Raw genomic sequence first — 12979 nt, forward strand, 5'->3', positions numbered from 1 at the left:
CTTGTTAAATGCACTATATAATAACCAGAGGAATTACTTTTGGAAATAATCTCAATTATAATCCAGAGTTTTATTTAACATGTCAGACTTCCTATTAACTGGTGCGTTCTCCTGATCTGTTAATTGTGACTGCTCTATCCCTATCTCACTTAACATACACAACCCCTCTTGATTTAGTTTTATTTATCCAATAATGTTACTGTTATTGTTATTACATACATATTGGAAAAAGTAACAGTAGATTTTCTCTCCCTCTCTCCTCTCCCTTTATCCTTATCTGTCACTCAGCACTTTGATTAAATCTTTAGATGACACTGGACCACGATCTTCACCAGAACAATGTGCAGGAGACGTTTGTGTGGAGTAAAAAAAAAAAGGGCAGAGTGTTTATTGGTTCTCAGTCTTCACACCAGGCAGCACATCACTCAGCAGTGAGGTCACAGCGCTCGCCACAGTCATGACACGGGCAGACAGAGACAGACACACGGAGGCGGGTAAAGGGTGATGAGCAAAGATCACACACACACACACACACACATCATCCTCGACACCTTTGACAGGCTGAAGGTTGCTGTTAATGTCCTCGGTAAACAGTGAGTTGATGCCTGGCCAGTGCACAGGAGGCACAGGTTCACATTAGTTCCATTTCTCCCACCAAAGAATAAACACATCATATCACCACACTCAGAAACTTCCTCCAGGTTGAACCCTTCATCTCAGCTTTTACACATTTTTTTCACAACGGTTAAAAAGGATCCTTTCAGACGGTAAGATCCACTGCAAACAGTGAACACAGGGCAAATTGTGCATTTGAAGACAGGATGGTCAACTTAAAGGAAACAACATGAAAGTGTGACCACAGCAAAGAGAAGAACGACATCAAGTTTCTTCATAATAATAACAAAAAAAGAAGAAAGAAATATCTTACATGAGCGAGTGACATTTGAATTTTCTGATCTCATCCAAAAACAGATGATTGTTGGGGTCATTATGTTAACAGGGATTGGCCTTGGAAGAACTAAATCACCTTAAATCACAAAACAACAGTTTCTCCATCACACTGACCATGCATCGTACAGAAATGATTAGAGAGAGAAATTCATGTAAACTCAGGGTTACAGTGAGGAAAAACGACATTGTCTGGGGATTTGTCAAGGGAAAGATTGCTGGAATTCAAAGAAACTCTCCAAGATGCCCCTCCCCCCCAAAAAGAAAGCTCAACTCTGGTCTTTTTTGATTTAAAATGTAACTCAGGAATCCACATTAGTAGCATCTCTTCAGATTTCTTAGTCAACATCACAAAGAACAAATATCCATCCACACTGTGGCTTTGTTTATACCTCAGAGACTTCTGTCCTCTGTTTTTTTTTTTTTTTTCCAGCATCATTTCTGGCTCAACCGATTTGTTAATTATTCCCAAATCACAACAGATTAACTTTAATCGCCAGCAAAGACCAAACCAGCATCCGAACCCTCACCATAAAACTCTCATCTCACCCAATCCACTTGATTCATTCACAGCCATCTTGTCCTTTGGACCATCAGTGGTATAAAAACACCAGTAACATTCAGCCTCCATAGTGCTTCAGCTCAGGGATTTTGTTCTGCTCCATTCTCTGCAGCTCAGGCCACAGACGAGCACAGTTTCCACTTTCCGTCGTCTCGCAAGTCCTTTTTTTTTTTTACCTCACGCGTCTCGTGCAACACAAGCCGACGTGGACTCGTAAGCGTGAGCTGGCAGGTTCATCACTCATGCAGATGATTAGGTGACAGGTTAACTCCACTGCTCAGCAGTGACAGCAGCCTGAAGGGATTTGCCTTTCGGGCTTGAATTACAAAAAAAAAAGTTTAGACTCCACACACACACATACTTAGAATAACTAGCCGCATCACCAACAGCCTGTCTTTGGCTTCCTCACTCGTTCATCCACAAAAGACTGAGTGTATTCTGACGGAACAGTCACTGTCTCACTTTGTAATATTTGTCACACCTAAAAGAAACTGAATGGATGTCTTGTATGTTATGTTATGTCAATCATTTGGTAATAAAAATCACAATATCGCTTTCTTCAATACTAACGCAACTAAATGTTTATGCATTGTGTAAAACACACTTTGAAAACACAACACATAATTGCAGTTAAAGCTCCAGTGTGGAACTTCCAGCGCCCCCCTGTGGACTAAAGATGTACTCAGATGTATTATTAACCCTGTGTAGCTGTTGTCAATAAAACACTGCTACACAGAGAGAGTTATGTGGAGCAGACATTTGAAAGGTTACACACTGCAGTTATCAAGGTTTTGTCTCAAGATCTGTGAAATGAGGAGCAAAACTATATCTTTAATTAACTGATATTTCATTATAAGTATTACTATTTTTTCAGCCCTAAATTAGATGCACTAAAGACAATCCAGTGCTGTGAGAACAGAACAAGTACTGATTTGTTTCTACTTAGTTCTCGTCTCTCCCAAAAGCAGATGCAGTAACGTGTGGAGACTGTGATGTTGCGTGACAGATTGTGTAAACAACAAATGTACTTTTTTTTTTTTTAACTATGGGGGCAATAAGCACCTCATTACTGTCACCACCACCATCCTAAAAAACAACCAACCACAGTCTATTTGTGGAACACTACAACATTTGTGATGGGTTATTTTCCCCCGCCGCCCGCCAGCACCTACACCTGCAGCTCTACGCTAAAGTTTCTTTGTCCTGAAAAACACAACAAAATACAACAGTGGTCATTGCTTGGCACTAATTATAACCAAGGTGCTTTCTGCTATCTCCAAATCAGATATCAATACAGTTTGGATCCTGGTTAATGGAAAAAACTGGAAAAAAGGGGCCAAAAAAAATGTAGAAAATAAAATTCACATGTACATAAAACATTCAAAATAACTGCTCCAAAAGGGAGAAAAAACACACAAAAAAGTAACATTCAAATGTAAGACAAAAAAAAAGAATCTACAATGACGTGCAATCATCTACTACATGGTAATACTGTGAACTGCACCAACGCTCCCCATTTAAAAAAAGAAAAGAGAAAGAAAAACTAACAACACAAGACAATATGAACACACATGATTTAAAATAGACTTGTATGGCTCCAGGTAGCTTTGAATGTCTGCTCCAGACCAGAGGATGGAACTATATGAAGCAAGAAGAAGATGAAGGAGGGGATAAAATCGTGCTCTTGCTGCTTTCTCTTGGATTCTTTCACAGTTTCAAGTCTTTAGTGTTTAGTTTGTGTGAGTCTGGTGAACACAGTGTCACCTTTCGGGGCTGATGGCTGAGAGTGGGCGATGACGAGGAGCAAAGACAGGTTTGAAGGTTTGTTAAAAAAAAAAGAGAAAAAAAAGGAGTAAACTCTTGTCTACCCGACCGTTAACACCACTTAGCTTAGATTCTGAGATTATCGTACCAATGTGGAACTCAAGAAGAGATTCCTGTAATTTAAGCAAACATTTTCCCCCTCACCATCCAATGCAGCTACACACACACACACACAAGTGGGGGAGCTACTGTACTGTGTTAAAAAATGAGAAACAATCAAGTGTGAGAATTATATCATCTGGAACTGATTGTAAATCAGAGCCCTTGCTTTACAACCATGCAGTCACATATGCCAGTGTATGTGTGTGTGTGTGTGTGTGAAAGAAGTAAAACAATCACGTGACTCAGACAATTAAAAGTGTCGACCAAATCATTAAAATGGTGTTTTTCCAAAAAAACCCTCAAAAGTCACAGGAGTTCGTCCAATGTGAGTGTGCGTGGTGCGAGTCTCGCTTCAGCTGAATTCAAAGAAAAGAAGCGAGAGTCGAGCTCTCGAGCATCGAGCTCTCGAGCATCGAGCTCTCGAGCATCGAGCTCTCGAGCACGGCGAGGACATGATTAAAATAGACTGACCCTTAATGAAAGCAACGAGAGAATTATTTCTATCTGCGAGAGAAGAGAGGAGAAGTTGATTGGCTCCACTGAAGTGCTGAACACTCGCAGTTAAAACATAAAACACAACGACAGCGAATGGGAGACGACAGAGTAAGAGAGAGAGGGAGAGAGGGGGAGAGCAGTGGTCCGGGTCCTTGTTCAGTAGTTAGTAAATCCAAAACATTCCCGTCCATACACACACACACACACACACACACACACGTACAAGCACGCACACGCACACACACACAGGGTTATTCTAGTTAAGGCAGTGGTGGCAGGTGAGGCTGCAGTGAGGCCGGGACTAGAATAGGAGAATCGGCGGGCAGGGCTCATGGCAGTGAAATCTCCCACTCCACTACTGAGTCAATACTCTTCCTCATCCTCCTCGTCCCTCTCTCCTTCGATCTTTCACACTTTCCAGCAACAGTCACTCAAACGACATAAGATTGGCTGGCACCTGAGGAGGAAGAGAGGGAGGCGTGTTTAACAGCTTAAACCCGACAAAGTGTGTGTGTGTGTGTGGGGTTTGTGTGTCTCCATACCTGTTGTCTATTGCTCTGACAGGCAGCACTCAGATGTTTGAACCAGAGCAGCGCATTCATTCGGTTCCCTGCTTGGTACTTGTAGGTGTTACCTAGGCAGCAGCAGCAGCAGCAGAGACAAACAGCGTTAGTTTCCAAGTCTCTCTCTCTCTCTCTCTCTCTCTTTTTTTTTTCCACCAGCTTCTCTCAACACTCTGGAGAGGAAAGACGGCTGACGTCGGACTCGACGTTTGGCTCGAGCCGAGCGAAAGAAAAACAAAGTCACGGTGGAAAAGTTCAGGACGGAGTCAGACGTGCTGTGTTTGTGCGTCTGTGCGCTCATAAACAGCTGAGACACGCCAAATGTGATTTTCAAGGAAATCAAGCGTTGGAACTACTGGGATTAAGCTGAAATGATGTGTGTATGAGAGAGAGAGAGAGAGACAGAGAGAGAGAAAGAAAGAAAGAGAGACAGAGAGAGAGAGATCACTCCAACCAATCTCCTCTGAACCAGCTCCCTTATTCAGAGGCATGATTTCTTGAATTAGTCATTTCCTTGAGTCTCTCCTTCTGTGTGTGTGTGTGTGTGTTATTCTCACCCTGTTCTGAGTCCGTCAGCAAGAAGACATCAGGATGCTCAGGATCATCAGCCATCATGGCCATCAGACCCACCACACACACAGTCTTACTGGACGTCGACTTGAACTGAGTGGAGAACAATAAACAGAATTATCAGCCGTGTATAAATATTAACATAGTCCTGTTTGTGCCTGTGTGTGTGTGTGTGTGTGTGTGTGTGTGTGTGTGTGTTTGTGAATTTTGCCTGTGGGCCTGCGTGTGCACTACACAAGGTTCTAATTAGCCAATGAGTGACACACGGGACTGCGGTGATGTCATTGGTCTCATTATTCAGTGAGTGCTAGCATCTGTCTATCCCCTGCAGCTCAAATCCAGTCCTGTCCCAGCCGCAGAACCACCGCGCCCCCGCCCCCAACCCAAACACACACACATGCAGACAGACACACAACTGCATCACCATCTCAGATTTCTATGTGAGATTTCTATACTTAAATCTGCAGGGGGGCTAACTTTGGGCAATATTTGTTGCCTCAGTTTGGGCTTCATGAACAGAACATGATGAGAAATGATTAGTATGTTGCATCCATCATCTGGAAAACAGACTCCGTCAAACAACGCGACTGCTGCTGAAGGATTTTTGTTTTTTGAGCAGCAAAATTCACTTCTGAGACTTCCCATGGAGGCTTCTTTGCATCTTCAGTCGTACTCCAACCCCTCTGCAGCAGTCTCGTGTCTCACTAACGCAATGTTGCTGTTGCCTTTGTCAGTTTTGACGTAAAATGAACAACTTCCTGTGTGCAGAGTGGGAATGTCGCCAGGTGACACTGCTATACTGAGAAATACAGATGTTGTGGGAAGCTGATAGGCTTAATCAACATCGTGCAACTTATTTTATCAATGGTTTAAATACAACAAACGTCTGGTTATATTAAGAAAATAAACTTTACCGTTTTGGAATGAACTGACCAAACGTGCATGAAACCTTTGGTGTGAGTGTGAGCACAAACCAAATGAAAGCAAATCATTGAATTTCTATCCTCGAGATCATTCAGCTCAGCAAACTTCATAAGAACAAGTGAGTAATGTCCTTCAGGTGGTGTTTACTTATAAAACCGAGTATGTTTTTTTACTCTCACTTCCATTAACAGCTGCAATTCACATGGGAGATGTGTGAGGTTTTATGATGTTTGCAGCACTACCTATCCCTTAAACGCCAAAGTACACCAATGCACTAAACCCACTAGAATTTCTCCCATCTGCTGCAAAAATGTTGGGCATGAATGCAGCCTTAGATTGTTAATCTGACCATGGATCGATGGAAAAGTGTATGAGACTTACATGTTTTCTCTCAGTGGCCTTCAGGGACTTGGCAGGGTAATAGTAGAGCTGGGTTCCACACAGGGCGACCCAGTATTTGGTCCAAGATGCCACCTGGAGGAACAACGTTGAAATTGCCATCACTGGATATGCAAATTAATCTTGCAGTTATTAGTCCTGGGTTTTCCTGACAACATATCCAGACTGGGGAGTTTTAGACCTTATTACATCATCAAAGATGCTCGTAAATCATCCGCACCGCTTATGACAGTTTGAAGTTATTTCAGCTCCAGATTTGTTTCCAGCCATAACAGGGCAGAATAATCTCACAGCAAATATAAAAAAGAAAAAATGACTTCAGCAGGAAAAGGGAAACAAAAGCAGTGGAAAGAAATGGAAGCACAGCCAGAGAGGAAGAGACTGACAATGAATATCAGGAATAAAGACAGTATACAGACAGAAACTAAGATGTTCAGCAGCTTTAAGAGTCTCTGGGGTGCAATTTGTGCTCCCCAGTCAGCATCTACAGCCCATCTGTTCCAGGTATAGGTGTATGAATAGCACATGGGCACCTGCACGTGTACAGCCATATGCGTTTGTTATTTGGGGAGTGTGGGCTCTCACTGTTGGTTTCTTGCCCTCCTTGAGCACAGTCTTTCGTCTCAGCACCCCCTGCACTGTGACTGCTCCAGGGTACAAGTGAACTGCCAGCTCCTCTGATTCCGCAGAGCTGCAACAGGCCAAAGGAAACACATTACACACTATTCAGACAAGCATACATGTGAGAAAACATGCATGAGAGCATGCATGTATGTTTATTAGAGCATTTTAAGACATGAACCAGTAGAAAAGGTGAACGCAATCTGCAAAGACACCTCGCCCTCTGCTCTGTGAACGAGAACCTACGCGTCTTTCTTACTCGCCTGGACTTTACACATAATTAATGTTGTCTCCTGCACTGCTATTGCAGGAGACAAAAAAGAGCAGAGATGGGCAAGGTGGTGTGCAGATTGTGTCCGTCTGGAGGATCAGAGCAGGAAGCCCATTGCAGGAGCCCAGTGAAGCCTGGTGGAAACAGAGAGAGAGACAGAGAGAGACCATCTCTAACCGCAAGGGAAGCCAAATATGCAGCAGTGTCCATGAGAACTGGCTCTAAAAAACCTGAAGAGTCTGTTCTCTACTTTAGGAATGAGGATGCAACAGTTTTTTTTTTCCAGTAACCCATGGACGAGCTCAATGTGTCCACTGTGGAAACTAATTTTTAGCTCCAAGTTTGGAAACCTATCACAAGTTTTTGAGCACTTTGAGCTCAGATTGTGTGCAAAGAGTGTGTTATTGTGTGTGCACGAGGCAGACATGCAAGAAACACAGCAAGGAATAAAAAGTAGATTGATGATACGAAGCAAAAAAAAAAGAAGAAGAACCATGAGGTCAACCAGATCCTTTGCCCTTCACCGGGTACGTGATTTCACCAACTCACACACACACACACACACACACACACACACACACACACACACACACACACACACACACACACACACACACACACACACACACACACACACACACACACACACACACACACACACACACACACACACACACACACACACACACACACACACACACACACACACACACACACACACACACACACACACACACACACACACACACACACACACACACACACACACACACACACACACGCTAAGCACCAGCACGTAGCGGTCCCTTGTAGAGACTGAAGGGCATGAGGTTTAGAGAGGGTTTGGTTCAGGTCAGGTTGGTTCCGGTCGGGATGTGTGTACCTGCTGGGCCTCAGGACTCCTCTGTAGGGGATGCGGGCCACTCGGGTCACTGGGCCCAGAGAGTGATAGAACCGAGTCCTGTTCAGAATAGGATAAAATAGGATAGAATAGGGGGCACGGAACACTGTTAAGGCTGTTGGGGTGTCTTGTTATAGTTTTTGCCTTTTCTAAATTGCATGAGTTAGGGCTGGATGAGAAGTGGTTATTTGGTTAGAAGAGTTATTGGATGTGTGTTTGGATGTTATTCAAGAGTTTAAAGGTCCAGTGTGTGCATTTAAAGTTGATTGTTGTATAATCAACTTAAAAATAAAAAGCAGTTTGGTTTTTAGAAGAAGCGTGTCGTCATGTTTCCATAATAACCCAACGGACAACTTCACAACATAAATTTAGAAGAAGCACAAACCCTCAAAGCACATGGCAGAGAGAATGGCAGAGTCAAAGGAGACTTGAGAATTGTGTTTACATCCTTTCAGGTGTGTGGGGGCCACCCTAGTTTCCTAATGCACTCGGGAAACACACTGGACCTTTAAACGTACGGTGTTTTGAAAAGAAGTTTAGGCTGATTTCCAAGAAATGTTGAGCTGACAGTTTTCACTTGGCACGAGACACCTGTAGGAAGAGTGAGACTCCTAGTAGGGGGATTTTAATGTAAATCATGTACGCTTATATTTCAGCTGCTGGAGAAGCAGAAGCACCTGAAAGCAGCGGTGGAGTGACAATGCATGATTGCCTCGACTGTGAGGTTAAAAGCAAGGCTGTGCACGCTGTGTGTGGAGGAGTTTTGGCAAATCATCATTTTTGCGTCGCTGTATCTTGACGCCGGAGCTTCGTAAACTTGTCAGTCGTATCGGGGATGTAAAGCATTTCGTGATTTTGCATGTGAGAGTGCGATGGAAGAAAAGCATCAGCGACAACAGATCTTTAACCTTACCTCTCAAAAGCCGGCCAAGACACTTCTTCACTAAGCTCCGAGCCTTCACTGCTCCCTGTACACAAATAACAATCAGCAAGAGAGTTTGTCACACTGAAGAAACAAACTGCACCACGTTAGGCCTCTTTCATACTAAAATTAGCAGGGAGAACCTGGGATTTTTTAACCTGCAGTAAAAAGGTCATTAATACCATTCCCATAGCCAGTGGTTGGTCTGTCCTTTGGTATTTTACCAATATTTAGTATCTTTTACTCTCTTTCAACAAATCATTTAATTGATCTCATTGATGAAATAAAAAATATTGAGGTATGCCATAAACCTACATAGCCAACAACTGGTAGCATTGCACCAGATATAATTCAGTAAGAAAGGACGATGACAAAGAAGAAATGTGTGTATTCACCTGGATCTTGAGTTCCTAATAATGCACTTAAACACTTAAAAACCCAGGTTTGTTGACCAGTAAATGTAAATGCTTAAGTCCTACCAAGTGAAATGCCGCTGGACAAAGTTGAGCTTTCTGCTTGTCCTCTGGTGGGACTGTGGCTCTCCATCACACTGTCGTCCAACAGATGGCGAGAGCCCGCATTAGGGAACGTAGCACTTTTAAACTCAACTGTATTCATCTTATGAATAAAACTGTGGAGACACAAATCACAGTATTTTTAGTTTGGTGTATAAAACTGCGTGTGTACATCATCGTTAACATCTATCAGAGAAGTGGTTCTGACTTGTAGCCCAGGCTGTGGCACTTCCTGTGTCCATAAGGGAGCAGGTTCCTGGGGGAGGGCGGAGTGGCAGGGACTTTGGGTCCTTCACTTGATATTGTGCATTTACGACCGCAGAGAGGAGATGCAGACGCTTCCTGGCCTGTAGGTAAATGTGAAACAAAAAGAGATATTAACAGTCTTAGAAAAACACAGCAAGAACGAGATGACACACAGATTTATTCCATATCTCACGCCCACAACAGGTTGGCACAGAATCTCACCGACAAGATCCTCTTTGGAGGCGTTTGCTCGTGGTGTGCTGGTGCCTGGCTCGATCTTCTGTGACAACCTGAATAAAAAATATATTCATAAACCCATTAGATTAAATTCACTCTCAGAAAAAAAACTGATCATCCTGAGCAAAAGAAAGAAATGGAATGGAAAACAGGGACAGAAAACTTATTTTGATCTTCCAGGCAGGAAATTGCTTCAACGTACTTGTAATTGTCGTCCTCCACAAACTTCTGCAGCTCCTCGATATACCTGACTGAGTTGAGATACTTCTGTATGTGAGGCAGCACTGGTATATCTGAAAAAGGGAAGGTCATTTTGTGTCATTACTGAATCTGAAAAGCTTTCTGATTGACTGTTTTGCACAATGATGACATAAATAATGACAATACCAAACCAGGGGGGTGCTGCCCCACAGGTTTGTCCCCAAAGCCCACATGATATGCACAGAATGCAGCCATCCTTTCCTTTATTTTTATTTAGCCTTTATTTATTTTTGCAGGAGTTGAGGTCACAGTGATAAATTAAAAACACAGGCCTCGTTTACTGGTTCCTTGTCTTATAAGATAAAATCAAAATCAGTTCAGGCATGGAGAGTGTTCCGGTGTCTTGTAGAAAGTCCACCAGTGAAAACTGAAAGGGAATAATGAGTCTTGGCACACACCATCCCTCAAAAACACAACATTTGCCACTGTACAGAGTGTGCATGGAAGAGGCCCCTGCACTCTGAATGGTGTCAATGACATGCGGAGGCAGTCCTGCCTCTCACGGGCCGGGTCAGAGCGCCGTGCGGTCTGAGTGGAGGTGATCGATCTCCCTGGGCCTGGGAAAGGAGGTTCATGTGTAAAGGGTCGTCTTCCGTCATCTGTATCCTCGCTACTATAGTGGAACTACCAGGATGACCCACACCAAGAGGTGCACTAATGTCCACTAAGCGTTTTCCTGCGAGGTGAAGAGATCTGCAGCAGCCTGGTCGTACCTCCACAAGATCTGATCAACCATCTGTGGTGTGTACAGCCCATTCTCCATACAGGGTGTTTCCCTGAGACGTTAAGGTTGCCCCTCTGTTCGGGAATTCGGTAATTTGATAATGAATACAGATGGGGTAAGACTGTCTGAGTAATTATGTGCATATTTTATTTGACTTTCTAACTTACACAGCTGCCACCAAACGCATTGGCGTATTGATGAATAGCAGATTGTTTCTTGCTGTCTCCACGGCGACAGAAAATGAGGTAACAAGGCAACAATGCTGACTGTTGCAGCATTTAAACTGACGCATCCTTTGTCAAAATCTTCTAGCTTTTTCTATTAATGTGTAGTTGTGCGTGTGTGTTTATATAATCTCACCATAGGTGCAGGATCTCTGCAGGTCCGATATGATTCTGAGAATGTTGTTCATCAAATTGGATCTCTGTTCGTTCTCCAGTATGCTGCCTGTGGAAGGGTAGGCTGAGTCTATGTAGGTCAGATCGGACAGGTACATCCCTGAAACAGAAAATAAATGCAACACATTTCCAATTAATCAGGGGAAATCTACAACCATCTTCCTCCAACTCTTTCACACACGCCTCAAACTCTAAATATTCTCTGAAGATTGCATGAAAGGGGCAAAATGTGTGAACACAAATGTCTACAGAAGTTATTATGGACGTTCTCTCTCGTGGTTATCTCCCTATGAATTTGTCATATGTGAAAGACACTGTGGAGAATGTCCAGACACAATTCTTTGGACATTATCTGGAGTTAAGTCAAGCCATTCATTAACTTCAAAATATTTAATTCTTTAACCCGAGAGAGCATAAATTCAGTCAGTGCAAAAATGCACTGGCCTGGATTTTGTTACTCGTTCTCAGTGTTGGCTGCTTCTTCTTCTGTGTGCTGACTTTTTATTTTATTTCAAAGCCTGGGGGCGTAAACAGTGGAACATGAGCGGAGCACCTAGCCTAGTGTGGGTCCAGTCGAACATATGCATGCAATAGTAATTTGACTTCCAAACACATAGTCTGGGTGTGTTAATGCAACTTGGAGAAAACCCAATGTGTGCAATTTAGTCACATTAACATGTCGACATGTATTTTAAAGTACCGTTTTAGTCAGACAATCACAAAACGTACTTTTTCTTCCTAAAACCATGCCCATCAGAAGTGTAATATTAAAACAGCAGTGGGAAACATGAGGATTTTCCTGCCTAGAGACAAGAGAGCTGAGCTCATTAAAAAGTAAACATGAGGATACAAAACATAGCTGGACATCATAATAAAAGTTTATTTCTTTGCATGCTTGATGTAAGTCTCATGCAGCTGTGAAGACCAGCTGGTAACTACAGACTGCATGTTTAATAAAACGCAGAGATAAAAAAGAAAGAAAGAAAGAAAGAACCCTTCTGCTTTGTGCATATACTTGAGTGTCTAAAACCAATGTTTTGTCCTGATGTGCTCCCATCTGATTTGATAAGTGCTTTAAGTGGATGACTAATTTTCTCTTCAGCGTTTTCTTTCCAAATCTCCCAACCTCATTGCGGCAGATGTGGAGCAGAGCTGAAATTCTTAGTCTCTCATTACATAAATATTAACACTGAGACACAAACTCAGAAGCAGCTTCAAACCAAGAGAGATTAACAAGCCTCAGAGGTGAAGCGACGCTGCTCCTTTCTTCCCTAATCTTTCTTTTGCAGGCCAGCATCGAGACTAAGTGCAGATGTAGGAAACGTTATCACACGATTGAATATTGTGTGATAACCCCACACCTCCGCTTCTTTGAAAAATAACATAACACATCTGCAGATGTGTGCACATACACACTCATTTACAACACGTGTGCAGTTAAAACGCAGATGCACAAATATGAAACGACAACAAAGCTTCAGGAACGGGTTAAAAGG

General features: G+C 42.9%; 1 protein-coding gene across 2 annotated transcripts in view; it reads right to left on the minus strand.

The window, feature by feature from the left end:
- Positions 1-2327: 2327 nt before the first annotated feature.
- ralgps2 (Ral GEF with PH domain and SH3 binding motif 2) overlaps positions 2328-12979 on the minus strand; it is a 71894-nt gene continuing 61242 nt past the window's right edge. Inside the window, exons 10-21 of one of the 2 annotated variants that reach the window (XM_058638476.1) lie at positions 11446-11583; positions 10303-10393; positions 10086-10153; positions 9826-9964; positions 9582-9733; positions 9094-9148; positions 8163-8240; positions 6973-7078; positions 6370-6462; positions 5052-5157; positions 4474-4565; positions 2328-4388 (exon numbers count right to left, since the gene is read on the minus strand). In XM_058638476.1, the coding sequence (XP_058494459.1) occupies positions 4359-4388; positions 4474-4565; positions 5052-5157; positions 6370-6462; positions 6973-7078; positions 8163-8240; positions 9094-9148; positions 9582-9733; positions 9826-9964; positions 10086-10153; positions 10303-10393; positions 11446-11583 (1148 nt within the window). In that variant the 3' untranslated portion in view covers positions 2328-4358. The remainder of the gene's footprint in view (positions 4389-4473; positions 4566-5051; positions 5158-6369; positions 6463-6972; positions 7079-8162; positions 8241-9093; positions 9149-9581; positions 9734-9825; positions 9965-10085; positions 10154-10302; positions 10394-11445; positions 11584-12979) is intronic. The other variant, XM_058638477.1, reaches the window with a different exon arrangement.

The sequence above is a fragment of the Solea solea genome, chromosome 9, assembly GCF_958295425.1.
Source record: "Solea solea chromosome 9, fSolSol10.1, whole genome shotgun sequence".
NCBI lineage: Eukaryota > Metazoa > Chordata > Actinopteri > Pleuronectiformes > Soleidae > Solea > Solea solea.